At 39.7% G+C, this 16,430-nt stretch overlaps 1 protein-coding gene across 4 annotated transcripts in view; it reads left to right on the forward strand.

Annotated features, from left to right (window-relative positions):
* Mecom (MDS1 and EVI1 complex locus) overlaps positions 1 to 16,430 on the forward strand; it is a 273,629-nt gene that overhangs the window by 239,125 nt on the left and 18,074 nt on the right. For 2 of the 4 annotated variants that reach the window (XM_013347554.2, XM_013347551.2), the window contains exons 7-9: positions 4,075 to 5,431; positions 7,711 to 7,798; positions 12,004 to 12,030. In XM_013347554.2, the coding sequence (XP_013203008.2) occupies positions 4,075 to 5,431; positions 7,711 to 7,798; positions 12,004 to 12,030 (1,472 nt within the window). The remainder of the gene's footprint in view (positions 1 to 4,074; positions 5,432 to 7,710; positions 7,799 to 12,003; positions 12,031 to 16,430) is intronic. The other 2 variants (XM_013347560.2, XM_026782918.1) reach the window with 2 other exon arrangements.

Raw genomic sequence — 16,430 nt, forward strand, 5'->3', positions numbered from 1 at the left:
AGAGGGGTAGATGAGGGATTGTATGTGTGGAGGGGATAAAATGCCCTTCACTCCTCCTCTTCCTTCTGCTTCCATTGCAGACTGGTAGTTCTGGGCCACCTGAAAAAGCAGAGTCTTTTCTCTTTAGTGCTGGACAGGTTCTCTCCCCCAAGCACTGCCCTCAAGCAGATATACAAGGTGCACGCTTTCAGGGACATCCCTCTGCCCACCTACTTGGCACACTCCTGGACTGAGCACTTAAGTAGCACACTTCAAGAACAGAGAACTTGGCTCATTTTCTTTTGCTCATCCTTGTGGGTCTGTTTCTTGGTTATGCGGCAATCTTTCCAATGATTCAGAAGGTAAACCTTTTGTTCTCGGTTGATCTAGTCAACAGCTCTGGGGCTCTTTGTTCCTTTGCCCTGGTAGGTGTGTAAATACAGGGAAGAAGCGAGCTGTGCTACCAACTTCTAAACTGATTCTGGATCCAGATGGGTGGGATGCCTTGAATCATTACCAGCACCTGGCAGCATCTGTGGCTTTCTGCTTTGGGAACTGCATGAGGACCAGTTTTATTCCCCCTTTGGTTTGTTTGTTTATTTATTTATTTTGACAAGCACTGATGGTTTGGAACAGGTAGATGTGGCTCTAGTACAGAATCGATTGGCAAAACACCTAATTCTCAGTGCCAACGTGGAGCTGCCAGAGACTAACCGTCCTGTTCTTTGCCTTGATACAGCCTTCTTTTGTGCTTCCAAGTGCCAAAAGTTCTCGTCTTTCCTTTTCCAGTGCACAAGAGAGTCCTGTTTTGCTTAGCTGTTCTGTTCCCTGGGCGGAGCGAAGACAACCAGCAGATAAACAAAGGGTGCCCTGAACTCCCTGGGGAATCACTGCTAGAACATGGGAAATTATGTAGACAATAGGAATTAGAGGTTTGAGAGAGAGAGAGAGGGAGAGAGAGAGAGAGAGAGAGAGAGAGAGAGAGAGAGAGAGAGAGAGAGAGAGAGAGAAAGTATTCATTGTCTAGACCGTAATTCCTACAAGCTCTCTTGGAAGTGTATGAGCATACTATATTAGTTCATTTATTTCAGACTCATTAGAAATAAATGTAGTAAATTTTATGTTTTGGTGAGAAGAGCAGAATAAATCACAAGGAACTCTTATCACCTATTTCGTACTTTATCTCTTTTTGAAGACTAAAGTCAGAAAGCATAAACTCTGCTGTTCAGCATGTTGGTCCGTGCTCTGAACCATGCTAAAGTCAACTGTTCCGCTTTCCAGTTTCAGAGACTGTCCTTTCTTATTCAGGCTGCATCCAGTACTTCCCTTGAATACATTCTCAGCAATTATTGGTAAATTTAAATAGCAGATGACTTTCTTCAAATATCAAATCTGACAGTGAACTGTGGAGTAATTACAAATAATAGCCAGGCAATTTCAGAACAAAGGGTTTAAACATAGGAGTTTCCATGAGGCTGAAAGGGTGGAGGTTCACCTATGACTGCTATCTGGTTCCTCCTCGAAGGCCACACACCATGATCTGCCCCCAGTAGTGTGTTTATGACAACTGTCTCTTATTACAGTGAGCACAGGGTCCCTAGCGCTAAGGCAATTACTCATCGCCTGCACAGCAATCGCCAGCCTTCCTAAATAGAAACCACATGCTCTAATAGACAGAATATATTCAAAATACCTCTTCATTTGTTTAAGAAGGAGAAAGATGCAATGTTAACTGGAGGCTAAGTCCTTGTTGCTGAGAAAATTGCAGTTGCATGTAGACTTGAACATGAGTTGAACCATTGACCTGGAGTCTGGTTATTGATGTCTCCATCCAAGTCTTCAGGGGGTGAAAAACAAAGCTCCTGACTAAGGAAACACCCAGATTCTATGTTAAGAGATCGACACAGACTCTGCTCACCCTGTAAAAATGTTCCAGACAGACAAATCCAACTACATCTAATGTGATTCCAACATAGACACTGTGGATTTTCTTAAAGTCATCCTGCTGTAGAAAAGAAGATGACCTAGCAACATTTTATTTATAAAACATTGCAACTCCTGTCTTTACAGTTGGTTAATTAACCCATTAAGACATTTTCTTATAGTACCTTAGTGCCCAAAGGATAGATTATTAATGATTTTAAAAGTGTATTTTTACAATTCCAATTATATATAAGTATATATATTTATAAAACTTATATAACACCACACACACACACACACACACACACACACACATATATATATATATATATAAATTTTGCTTGACTGCATTCTATAAAATAACATATCTATACTTTCTTGGAATTATCCATAACTGAATCACAATCATACAATTATGTGGAAGTCTGCTCCCCAGGTGATTTTATTTAATGTATTAGGTAGTATAAATAGTACGTGTGTTGATTGAGCCTATTGAAATGCTCTTAGAACAGACTGGCCAGTGTACTCTGGGAGGAATCTGAGAAGCGATCACCCCATCTTCTTTTCCTACTAAATCCTGTGAGAGTCTCTGCAGTGTGGCCAAGGCTCTGTCCTGATTAGCGATGTGCAGCAGTCCTGTTTAGTCTCCATCAGCAGAAAACAGGAACACAATCGCTTAGCACTTCCTGTTGGGGGGGGTGGGGAACGGAGCGCCAGTGAGTTTTGCTTGACTGCGTTCTATAAAATCCCCATGGCATGAACTGTTCTAAAAATCATCATTGCTTCAAGTCATGTGTTGGACTCGGCCATGCTGCACCCACGGTCAGCTATCACTTGAAAGCAGCGTCTGTCAAATTTTGTGTTTATTTTCTTGAAATCAATTTGTTTCAACAATTACCAGCCAAGTATATCGTATTTCCACATATATAAAAATTGCAGGGAGGCATTAAATTAAGCTCACACATAAAGTAATTCATCGACAGCAAAGATTTTTGTTTTTTTTTAAAGCTATGATGCTTAGCAATTTGATATTATAATCCTGAAAGACTCAAATTGAACAAAGTCTTACTTGAAAGGCTGGAGGGTTACAAAGTTCGGCCTTAAAATATACTTAGAAATATTGGCACATCTGCGAGAGGGGACATGCTACTTTATTGACAAATTCATGGTGAAGGGGGCTAGTATAGGACCACACCGGCTGCTGGGTTCTTCAGGATCAGCGTTTTCACGGCCCTCCCCTCGGCTTCCCATACTTGGCCATAACAGGCAGAAGTCAAGCCCTGAGATAACCGAGGAAGATACAGCCACAAGTGAGCATGTTTCCCAAGGATGGGGGTTTCATGTGCAGGAAGGCTAGCGCAACCACTGGTGTGAGGGGAAGTCAGAGGACGTGCTCATAGTTCATGGGAACCAGCAATGCAGGATGGGCTACATTCAATTGAGTTTCCTTTGCAGGCTTAAAATAGAGCCATTGTAAATTATGTCAGTCTTTCTCGAATCATGAAAATGATTGTTAAAAAGGTCTCCCAATACACAATGCGCATTGTTGTGTGGCTTTGATGTGTGAACGATGGGAGTACACGATACAGTCCTAATGAAGTGTGGGGGGGGGCACAGCCTTTCCCACACAGAGAGATGATAAAGGCGAAGTGTGTGGATGAGGGGGGGGGGGCACAGCCTTTCCCACACAGAGAGATGATAAAGGCGAAGTGTGTGGATGAGGGGAAGGCTGTCTGCTGTCCTGATGCCTCCAAGGCAGGCTGCTTGAAGTGCTCTAAAGTTTTTGTGCTTAATCTGTCTTTGATTTTTCAGATCCTACTAGTGTTAGGAATCAGGTGGAAGACACAATGCATTCCGGACTGTGACTTCCCCATAAATATTTAAGCACACAAATATTATGCAAAATATTGTGCATTGGGGATGGAAACCATTTGCGTTCTCTGTGTGAAGTATTTGTGCTGCTTTGCAGACATTTGTCAATGAAATGCTTTGCTTTGGAATCTAGTAAAATGGAAGGTATTTTATGTTCAGAGCATCCAGTCTGGACTCCCAGCTCCTATTCCTGGCTTCCTAATTGTAACCATTCTGGGTAAAGCACTTGTGATAGATACTTGCTGACTTGAGAAGCAATTGTCATAAAGCCTGAGACTCTTTCTTGTTGTTTGCACGCAGGTGAGGTCTGCCATAAATCCTATACTCAGTTTTCAAACCTTTGTCGTCATAAGCGCATGCATGCTGATTGCAGAACCCAAATCAAGTGCAAAGACTGTGGACAAATGTTCAGCACTACGTCTTCCTTAAATAAACACAGGAGGTTTTGTGAGGGCAAGAACCATTTTGCGGCAGGTGGATTTTTTGGCCAAGGCATTTCACTTCCTGGAACCCCAGCTATGGATAAAACGTCCATGGTTAATATGAGTCATGCCAACCCGGGCCTGGCTGACTATTTTGGCACCAATAGGCATCCTGCTGGTCTTACCTTTCCAACAGCTCCTGGATTTTCCTTTAGCTTTCCTGGTCTGTTTCCTTCAGGCTTGTACCACAGGCCTCCTCTGATACCTGCTAGTCCTCCTGTTAAAGGACTGTCAAGTACTGAACAGTCAAACAGATGTCAAAGTCCCCTCTTGACACATCCTCAGATACTGCCAGCTACACAGGATATTTTGAAGGCACTGTCTAAACACCCACCTGTAGGGGACAATAAGCCAGAGGAACTGCTGCCCGAGAGGTCCTCTGAAGAGAGGCCCCTTGAGAAAATCAGTGACCAGTCAGAGAGTAGTGACCTTGATGATGTCAGTACACCAAGTGGCAGTGACCTGGAGACAACCTCGGGCTCTGATCTGGAAAGTGACCTTGAAAGTGATAAAGAGAAATGTAAAGAAAATGGTAAAATGTTCAAAGACAAAGTAAGCCCTCTGCAGAATCTGGCGTCAATAAATAATAAGAAAGAATACAGCAATCATTCCGTTTTCTCAGCATCTGTAGAGGAGCAAACCGCGGTGTCAGGAGCTGTGAATGATTCTATAAAGGCTATTGCGTCTATTGCTGAAAAATACTTTGGTTCCACAGGACTGGTGGGGCTGCAAGACAAAAAAGTCGGAGCGTTACCTTACCCTTCCATGTTTCCCCTCCCATTTTTTCCAGCATTCTCTCAATCAATGTACCCATTTCCTGATAGAGACTTGAGGTCGTTACCTTTGAAAATGGAACCCCAATCACCAAGTGAAGTAAAGAAACTGCAGAAGGGAAGCTCTGAGTCCCCTTTTGACCTCACCACTAAGCAAAAGGATGAGAAACCCTTGTCTTCAGTCCCCTCGAAGCTTCCAGCAACACCTGCCACAAGCCAAGACCAACCCCTGGATCTAAGTATGGGCAGTAGGAGTAGAGCAGGTGGGACAAAGTTGACTGAACCTCGAAAAAACCATGTATTTGGGGAAAAGAAAGGAAGCAATATGGAAACAAGACCGACTTCAGATGGCTCCCTGCAGCATGCGAGACCTACGCCCTTCTTCATGGACCCCATTTATAGGTAAGGATGATGAGAGAGGATGCTGGGAAAAAAAAAAACATATGTATGAAACCAAGATTGTACACTTTGTCAGTATTTCCTCTTCCAAATCACTTGTTGTTGTTATTGTTGTGGTTATCAGCAGTGGATGAGGCTTAATCTTGAGAAATCAAGTTTTATTCAGAAGTTGAGAGGTTAAGTGTGGACTTATTTTTGGATTTCTCTGAAATTGAGGCTTTGGAATAGGACCACAGAAATTCTTTTTTTTTATTTTGACAATAAACTTATTTTTAAACATTTTTGGGGAGTGGAAAATATGAGAAAGTCATCTTTAAAGCAAACTGTCAAGTGGCAGAAGAATGGAGCTCCCAAAGGATTAGCACAGATGTGCATGGGCATGAAAATGGACTGCTTGTTTAGAATAACACGAGACCTAGAGCAGCCCGAGTCTCCTCTGTGGCAACCCACTGATGTGTCTAAGAATATGCTACTCATATTCTCTTTCTAAAGAGACCTCTTAGAATCCAGAGTAAGTGAAATTAATTAATCCCAAAATGGCTTTGTATATAGAACGAGTAAGTTGCTTAAAATACGTTTCTATTCAATATCATCATGATCCAGCTTCCTTCAATATATGAATTCTAGAGGTAAAGCATTTATGTTTAATAAGATATGTTTTGGCAGCATACTATAACAAGCACCATTAAAAATTATTTGGCTTTTGAATATTAATTTTCTTTAACCATTATATTTATTACACCTTTTACATATTTATGAGAATTTTTAATTTATAAATTTTGAATATTATCAAGACTTTGTGGAACATGTGGACTTTTTATTGAACTTATTTAAGATAGGATTATTTTCATATTGTACCCAATATTTGTGAATGAAGAGATATGGTGAGATTCTTTCATTCGGTAATATTTATGGATGTCCTCAGTGCTAGAACTGAGAGGCCTTATCAGTCAATGCCTTCTACCCATGTTATCTACAGAGTGTTTGGAGAGCTTGCTAGGGTAGGAAAAGGCTATTCCCATTTCAACAAGAGAAAGAGAACACAATACAAGGACATGGTAACACATTTTCAGGAGACTGAGGCAGGGGTGTCCTAAGTTTGAGGCTGGCTGGAGGCTCTGTAACAAGATCATATCTGAGGACAAATACTCTAAGATGCCCTCGTGTTCCCAAATTCTTATTTCAGCACTGCAAAGGCTTCTGTCGTGTCATCATCTGTGACCATCCTCAGCCCTGTTTGCTGTCTTCAATTCCAAGACTCCAAACCTTCATTTTATAAAAGATAAAGTTCTTATGAAAAGCTCTGAACCCTAATTACTGCTAGTCTGGAATGAAGCTCAGTTTTGCAGCCTCCAGATATTTTACCCAGGAATTGACCTCTTAATGCCTAGTTTAATAAGTACAATAATACATGTAAAACATAGTAGAAATAAAGTTTTTTGAACTCATAGCTATTCTGTTTCAATAGCATTTTGTTTTGTTTTGGTCTTTACACAAGTAGCCCAGAATGGGCCTCAAACTCACCATGTAGCCAAAGATGAACATTAGCTCCCAGCCCCTTCTTCCGTTTCCCGAGTGTGCACTATGTCTGGCTTACAGATACAGTTCAAAAGTGTACTTACCAAAAAGTTTTTAAAAGATAATTGCCAATGGCTGGTGAAAATTAGTCCGTCTTACTTCACTTCCTATGTACCTAACTGCAGGTAGGATGTGGACCATGTTTAAGCTTCATCCTTTTCTCTAAACCTTGCAGGACAGAGAGGTGAAAAATTTGTCTATTCATATGCTATTCTCACACATATGCTGTGTATATATGTATATAACTGAGCATATCTTGAATATCAGTAGCTAACTTGGAGGTTTACTCTTTCCCAATAGGCAAATTTAAGAGAACCAGAGTGGATATTTGGAGATGTAATTTTTGGTAGAAAATGGCTTAAATTAAATTGCCCTACTTTTCCCCAACCATCTCAAATCCTTCAGATATTCTTGCCGCATCTGAAACAGAAAAGTCCTAAAGTTGTAGAGAGGCTCGTAACTCAGCAACTCTGCAGGTTTCAAACTCCTTTGCCACTGGAGTCACTGAGTAGGGTTTTTCTGTTGTAAAGGGTCTTTCTCCCCTTAAACACACAGAAGTGCCTGACATATCCTTCCCCAGCGGAGGTCTTCTTACCAGTCCCAAAGGAAGCTTCCATTGGCTTTGCTGTGATGAATGACAGGGACTGTGCTGTGATTGACAAGCAAGACTGATTCACCTCCCCAATCTAATTTTAACCTTTCAGAGTAGAGAAAAGAAAGCTCACCGACCCACTTGAAGCTCTGAAAGAAAAATACTTGAGACCTTCTCCGGGGTTCTTATTTCACCCACAAGTAAGTATTTTGGATTTGAGATTTCAAGCTTGTAAACTAACTTGTTGATCCCGAAAAGCAGGTGCAATGGAATGAAAGAAACTTTAAGAACACTAGGATTTCCTATGACGCTGCTGTGGAAGAACACAGGAAATTCTAGCGGGACTAAAACCCAGGCTTTTGAAAGAAAAAGCTTTCGGTATATGTGTAAAAATAACATAGTTTGGGTGTTAAATTATTATGTGCATCAACTATTTATTGAGCTAAAGTGCACATCGGAGTGAGCAGAACTCAGTTGAGGAAATAAATATTGAAGTTATCTTTTGTGTTTAAAGTTTCCTGACACAAAGATATGGATCATACTGCATCGTGTCCCAGCCTCTTGAAGGTCACTCTTGTCCTTTTAGTGCTTAGATAAAAACAGGAAATGAGTCTACCTGACAAGTTGTTACCATAGAGGGTGAAGGAATTTATCTCGACACCACTGGGCATTCCAGTGAAGGTCTGTAATTGCACAAGAATTCACCACAATACACAGCGCTATTTACTGAATGGGGCCAGGCCCATTTATCAAAATACATACAGTTTCTCCTTGCAAAGGGGCAGGCTGAACAGCTCTGTCTCATATGCTTCCTCTCTACACTGCCACCCATTTAATTCTGTTTCCCCAAAGTGGTTTACATATCAACCCACAGCTAGGGAATTGTGTTGAAAGTGCAACCATGATGTCTGGAATCTGTTTTGTTTTGTTTTTTAAATCACATTTCATTTTGTTTTGTTTTGTGTTTAAATGATACAAGCTCTGATCTTTAATGATACAGAAGATTTTATGAAAATGCTTGAGCATTTAGTAAATAAATTTGTTCTGTTGTAGTGTGTCCAAACCACAAACAATAGCTCTCTAATTAAACTTGTGAAAATCTCCTCAATCTCTGTAGTAGATTCATTAGTTTTTCCTGGGCTAGGAATCTTACCTGCTGTCCGGTCCTCACTTTTTCAATTGTCTTCTTTAATACCAAACGAGAGTGTGAGAGCAAAGGTACAAACATCTGTTTTAGTTATAAATAGCTATTTTTTTTTTGCTTTAAATTCTCACTCTAATCCAAATTGAAAAAATATATGCTTAGTTATCAAAACTTTCTGAAACATTCCAGCCATGGACTTTTATTTAGCAAGAATAAGGACTAGTGCTGTCTACCTAACCCTACATGGAAAAGACCCAAGTACTGAGGTGGTAAATGTTTAGCCATGAATGTCTGATATTTATACTGACCTAGATGACACTTGCAAGGGTTCATGGGATAAGAATTTGTAGTAAAAATGCAACCCTCTGATACTTTCTCTTCTAATTGTAAATAAAGCATACGTGACACTATATTATTATTATATGCTTTTAACAGTAGTGATCAAATTGCTTGCATATTTTAATAATATAACAAATCTAGCAATTAAACACTTCAAAGCTGAGCAGTATAGGTCACGATAGGATGAATTAAAAATGAAACTGGTTTAGTGTGTTTGAGCAATTTGGTCTATATGAGTGTTGGTTTTCTTCTCTACAAAAACTCTCGGGAAGAGTTGATTTTAGCATGCCCATGCCATCTGAAAACTATTACTAGCCTAGGTAAATATGCCACTTGATAAAATGGGTAAGTTCATTTACCAATAATTACATGTGTATAGGGCTGTGTTAAAAATACGGAATGCTCAGATACTTAGTAAGATAATATGAAGGAGTGTGTTATATTTTAATATTCTCAAAGGTAATAAAGAACAAAACAGATAAGGGATATGCCCAGAGCTCAGAGCACAGTGATGCCTCCTCCCACAGTCTCACTCAGGCGTACCTGTGGGAACACAGGAGTATACTTCGTTCTTACCTTCTGGAATAGGTCTCTGTGTAATGCCAATGTTGGATGTGGTGGACAGTGGGCTGCTACAGAGGACTTGGGAGGAAAAAAGGAGCTAGATATTCAGGGTGCTTAATTCCCAAGCTATTTTTAAACTATTGTGGGGATCTAGAAGTTTTAGTAAGTAATACTTAGGAGGCAAATTCCTGCAGTACACACAAGAGAAGCTCGGCTCTCATTCAAGTTTGCGGTCTTTGGAGGGATCAATTTCTTTTAGGGAACTCTTCAGGTCCCAAGAGGATTAGTTTGGTTTTTGTACTCGAACAGTTCTATTCTAGCCACAACTAATCAAAGCCAAGGGTTTGGGATGATGAATAACCGAGGCACAAGGTGTTATTGCTACTTGCAATTAGCAAAAGTGCTTTGGTTTGAGGAAGATTTTTCAACCCTTTATGTATGAGACCCCTTGTCCTTTCAGGGTGACTGGATTACAAGATTTACAGAGAGGATATACTTGGCTCTCTGTGTGGTCTCTGAAAGGACCTAATGGAGACTCTTCTGAATGGACATTGAGATCATAAAGTCATTGTAGTGAATGATTCTTCTTTTGCCCTGATCTTACTTTCTAAGTCATGACTTTTCAAACATGGCCGCCCCATGTACCCAGGGATATTTGGAAAGATGGTCGTTGTGTCCTTGGCATGACCTTACTATGTCATGAGCCAACACAAAGGACTGCTAAATACATGCTTGGCTAAGACCATTTGGTTCTTTACTTCCCATTTAAAATATCTTGAATCACAGTTAGCAGTCGAGGACACCCACTGTTTTTTGAATTATCACACAACAAAGACGATATCAATTCTTAACTGCTTTAGAAAAGTATGAATGCATACACCAGGTTTGAGTAGTGGCACGCCATGGAGAAGCCTAGTTTTGCATTATTCAAAACACAATCCCTCCCTATACTTAATCTCTAGACAAAAATAAATGAGCAAGACAATAGGTAATCATAAGATTTTGCTGAAAGATTGTTAGGCTCTCTTGCTTCTTAGAGAAGTACAATGTTTTAAATGATGTCCAAGTATTAAGAAGATACATGCTCACACATGTCCAGATTAAGAGATAAATCCGTAGAGCCCAAGTCTCCTCATTCTGTGCTGAAGGGAGCAGTTTGTGCTAGGAGGCCATTAGAAGGACTACACAGCCTTCCTTTATCTTCACCTGTGAATAAGTGACTTGACCAAAGGGAGTTCTGAGCACTGTAAAGTCTCTCCCTGGATACAATGTTGAAAATTACCCATGGTGCTTTAGTTTAAATTTGAATTTTGAGAAAGAAAGAGTGATCACAATAAATAAGATGTGCAACGGAGAGGGTACATCACTGAATGACCACCCAGACTGTCCACTTATTTGACCCCTAGTCAGGGCGTTTCACACTCACATTACAGCTGATTGAACTGGAGTACAAATCATTTGGAGATAGACCCTTGTAAAGGTGGCCGTTATCCATGGTTGGGTTTTCCTGACCTCTTAATATTATTTTTGCTTTTTGTCACTTTTTATTTTCTCAGATTTGACCTTTCTAATCTATATCAAAGACCCCATCACTTAAGTTTTCTCTCTTATTCGCTTACTTACATCGCCTGAGTGTGTTTTACTACATTCTGAGGAGCTGAGAATAAGTTAAACGTATGCAATGCTATCATTTATGCGTGGTTGTGGGGACACCACATGCCCTTTGCCATTCACATGCTATATTGCTTCCAACACGTCTTTCCCATTGTCACATTTCATACTTGCCACTACCTTTACGGAAACAAGTCCTTTATCTCCCAACTTCTCAAGGGCAAAAACTGCGGCTTTTTGGAAAAGCATCTAAGTCACTGTAACTATAACATTTTCATTCCTTCCTCCATACTTTTGTGTTCCAAGTACCACTCTGTCAAGCACAGAATTCCCAACAACATTTTCTTTTGTTATGTAATTATTCCAATTTTAGTAAATGCCACATTTTCTGTATTAATGATATGATAAAGATGCAGCAGACTGGGTTATGACAGGGAACTCTTACAATGAATAAGAAGAAAAGGATGCTCTGTGTTATGAATTCTATAGCACACAGTAGGTAGCTTTCTTAGAGTGGTGGACATTCTGGTTTCTAATCAAACTTGGGTCTATGATTAGTCTTAGGAAATAGAGGAAACTCAGCAATATTATACATAGATTTAATTTTCATTTCTAGAACTCAAGATAGAATTACATGATAAGTAAACATTATCAGATTAGCATAAATGCTCATTTCTCAAAGGATAGATTACAGTAAAGATCCAACACAGAAGTAATTTTCTGTTTCTGTTTCAATTTTGCTACCAGTTCCCACTACCTGACCAGAGAACATGGGTAAGTTCCTTACATTTTTAACTAAAGTAATGTAGCATTGGAAAAAAAGGTTAATCTGTATGCGGAGTAGATAAGAATCCAGAGCTTTCCTTTCAGTGAGAAGCCTGGAGCACACATTTCCCCTGCTCATCCAACAGCACAATGTTCTCAATATAACAGGGAATATAACATGTTAAAAATTACTCATGGAATGATTTTATTAGTTAAATCGCACTAATTCCATAATTCCACGTAATTATGCCTTGGTAAAAGTGTTCTTATATAGATTTTATATGGGAAGCTTTGAAATGAATCATTAAGTAGAACCCATTATTATTTGGGGACAACGTATTACAGATTTTTTGATAAAGCCCCATGTAAGGTAAAACTTGAACTAATATTCAGGGCTGACATTGGAATTCACACTCTCCTATCCCAAGGCAGGAATGGTTCCTACCAGTTGGAAACAGGTTAACGTTAAACTATTGTACCTAAATACTGAATGGTCTTTCAGAATTAGGTCTCATTTCTGTAACTTTTGTATGAATGTATAAGTATATCTGGTTTCTGTTCATGATGCTAGGTGTAGGTTATTATTTATTCATTGATTAATTGATTGATTGATTTATACAGAAAGATATACATGGAGGGAAAAATCCTCATTTTATATTTTACCCCCAAATAGAACTTGGCGGATGGGAGTAACATAGACCCCAGCTTTCCCTTTAAGTCTTCCTGTGTTTACATCACTCAGCTCAATGGCTTATTTCACAGGGATACCAACAATCTTGGGGAAGTTTGGTGTCCCGCAGTCACACTTCTTTCCATGAAAACTCAGTTAGATAGACTCTGTTAGCCTTTATTTATTTCCTTTATCTGATTTATGTTAATTATTATTATTTTTTTAAAGCAGGGTCTCCTCCATTTTCTCTGCTGTGGAATATGTGATGAATTGAGAAATTTTCTCACTGTTGTTGCGTGCTTAATAATTAAGTACACGTATTCAGAAAGCATAAAAATGTGTATTGCCAGGGAGGGGAAAGCGTGATAGAGGGAAAGGAGGCCGGTGAGAAAACGTGGAAGCCACTAGTCTAATTATGCCAAGTCGTACAACCAGTGCGTTATTTTTTTTTCTCGGAATTTACTGGCCTGCGTTTTCAGGATTCCTCCCCTGTCCTTCCAGTAGAGGACTGTTCTGAGCTCCATGCTTCAGTTCTCTTATCTTTCCTAAGGTACAGTGTGACTTTGGCATTTGCCACCTTTGTAACCTCTTGAAGCTTATGATGTTGATCCCAACACTTAGGGCTGACCACTGCGTCCACTGGCAAAACCAATTCAAAGTCCAGGCCAGGTCTCCTTTGTAGCATCCTGTGTTACTGCTCTCCTGTCTGGAAATACGCCTTTCCACCTAGGAATTTCCAAGGCTGTGATTCACACTGGCGAGATGAAGTAGATACTTGCCATACATTCTGAAGACACGGGCTTGCAATTCTTGGTGGTAAATAGCTCTCAGTGATTTTGTAGCCATGACTGTTGAACTTGATCTATGAAGTGAGATAAACATAAAATATGAGTATTCTCCCCCAAATGACCATGGCTCCGAGTTTCTCAAGATTATCAAGTGAGCAAATATAGAACACTTCTGACTCCACAAACTTTCCCAGCCTGTTGTTTATGAATAGTTAGCTATTCTATGATAAAGTCATGTGTAATCTAATTGGGCATCATTAGTCCACATAACTCATGGTGCGCCTGGACAGACAGCCTTTCACATAATCAGGTTGTCACCGAATAGTTTCGATGAGAAACTTTCTCAGGTCCTCAACTATCGGCCCTCCAATAATAAATGCTAAGATAAGTGCTTAGATCCATGGTGGTGATATCTTGCCTGAAGAATTTGTTTTTTCATTATTAACTCTATTTGACGAGAGGCATAGCTGCTTTTGGGGGAAGGAGCTAGGGCACTGCCTCTAAACAGTTTGCGTCAGTATAAAGTTAATAGCCTCTTGGGGACTAGAAGGGAGAGAAATAACTTCCTTTTCCAGACATCTGGCTGCAGATACTATCAACAACTATTATATATATGCAAATAAAAATTACTACTACATTGGAAAAAATCTGCCATTTGCTGATTTTAGATTAGTCTAAGATATTAATGGGTCATTTGGCATTATAATGCTAAAATATACAATGGGTAATTTCTTTGCTTTAATTTCCCTCAATTTTTATTCATTGTATTGCAATTCTTACTATATTTTATAATTAAATAATATAATTTACATCTAGCCATTTCCTATTCTATTCATCCTATTTTATCTCAACTTTTTAAAATACCAGGTCAGACTTTAAAACAAGTATCAAAATGTATTATCTTTGCGTAAGATATGTTTCTTCTGGGGGAACATCACATGAGTCAAAACAGATGGAAAGCTGAGGCTTTGGCCCATGGATTACATAATCCAGTATCAGTCGGTAAGGGCTAGATCAGCACTGATCACAGAATTGCTAAACTATTCAGCTGGATGGTATCTAAATCACTTCTATCTGTTCAAACAGGGGCCACTTAGTCATTTTAATCGAGAGTGGCATAAGAGCAAATACCAGGAATAGGAAAGGGAGAATGGAATGAAAACTCTCCTGTCTCTTCAGCGGTGTCTAGCTAAGCAGCGTGTGTGTGTGTGTGTGTGTGTGTGTGTGTGTGTGTGTGCATGCTTGTGCATGTGTGTGCGCATGTGTGTATATGCGTGTGCGCGCACACACACGTGCATGCACACATGTGCGTGTGTTTGTATATGTGTATATATATATGTGTATGAGTATGTGTGTGTATGTATGCATATGTGTATGTGCGTGCACACATGTACATGTGTATGTATATGTGTATATGAGTATGTGTGAGCATGAGTGTGTGCCTGTGTATACATATGTTTATGTGTTTGTTTAATGCTTATACTTCCATAGTCTTGTTTTTCCCTTCTCCATCCCAATTTTATCCTCTTTTTATTTGACAGCAGAAGTCAAAGCTGTGTGTGTGGCTTTTAAGAGAGGTTCTTGGGCAATGGATGCTCTTTTCTCAGTCTTTGAGGATGCCATCATGTAGCTATTGAGTCCATGCTATGTCTTCTCATTTGTTGATGCTTTTGCCACGTTGAAACTGTTAGAGGTGAAGTAATCTCACTGACCTTCCTTCGAAAGGATCTAGTATTACAGCTCCTAAAGCAAGGCACATGTCCCAATGGCCAATCACTCCCAAATAACTCGAAGTACTTGTAGTTTGTGTGTGCTAGAGATGAAAGCTGAGACCAATAACAGTCATGAGGAGGCTGCTTTCTATAAAAGTGAAAGCATGTTTCTTCAAGACACATTGCTTCAGGCGTCTGAGTGGGAGCAAGATGGACATTCAAATTCTTTAAAATTACACGATAATGAGACATTACCCAAAAATTAAATGTACATAAATAAAATATTTATAACCACCAGCCATTCACCTACTTCTCTGCCCTCACAATGCATGAGAACATTGCGACCCTTCCCCTTGCTTGTTGTCACGAGTCAGATTGTAAACTAGAGGTTATTTTTCACTCAGATAATTTATTCCATGGTGGATAGACTATCAAAATGATTTTCCACAAGGAACAATTAGAAGGAGTAAATGCAGATAAAATAGTATCATAAACTATTTCTGAATTGATTTTTAATAAATAAAGTGAGCATGCTAATACTGGCTGGAACAGGGTAATGACTGTGTTCGGCGGGGACAGACTTTCCTCCAACCTCTCTGAGCAGCGTCATCATTCCTTATCTTTGCCCTGTGATCAACATGTGTCAAAATCCTTCACAGTGACAGATGTGCTGTCTGCTTGCATCTGTGCAGAATGTTTTAGCAGCTGAGTGATTATGAATCAAACCCTTGAGCTTAGAGCCCTTACTGCCTCCCAATGCGTTCACATTTGTCGCCTGACAAGTAAATGGATCTTGACTTTCCTCTGAGATTTTTTTTATGTGTTGTGTTTGATGAAAGACATTTGGCAAATTGGCAGTGGTACCCCGTACAATGCAATTTGTAGCTAGCATTAGGAGTCCGGGCATGAAATGGCCAGCAGGTTCTAGGATAAAGAAGAAAGAAAGATAGCTGATTAGAACATGAATAGTCATTTGAAGACTCCAACCTACAACACACCCTTTGTGAGAAGAAAGTAACGTTTGAGATTTGACTTTAGGTTATGATGCTCATGGTAACATACATTGTTACTTTTCCTTTTCAGGTACACATGATAGATTTTCTTTTTAACTGTTTGTGGAAAATACATTTCTAGCATTAAAAAATTAGGCTTCTGATTGGCTCGGTGTTTGGGCTTGCAGTTGCTCTCTGGATCCTGTGTCCACCACCATTGCCTCTATGAGGTGTATTTGCATTTGAA

Source organism: Microtus ochrogaster, chromosome 1, assembly GCF_000317375.1.
Source record: "Microtus ochrogaster isolate Prairie Vole_2 chromosome 1, MicOch1.0, whole genome shotgun sequence".
Lineage (NCBI taxonomy): Eukaryota > Metazoa > Chordata > Mammalia > Rodentia > Cricetidae > Microtus > Microtus ochrogaster.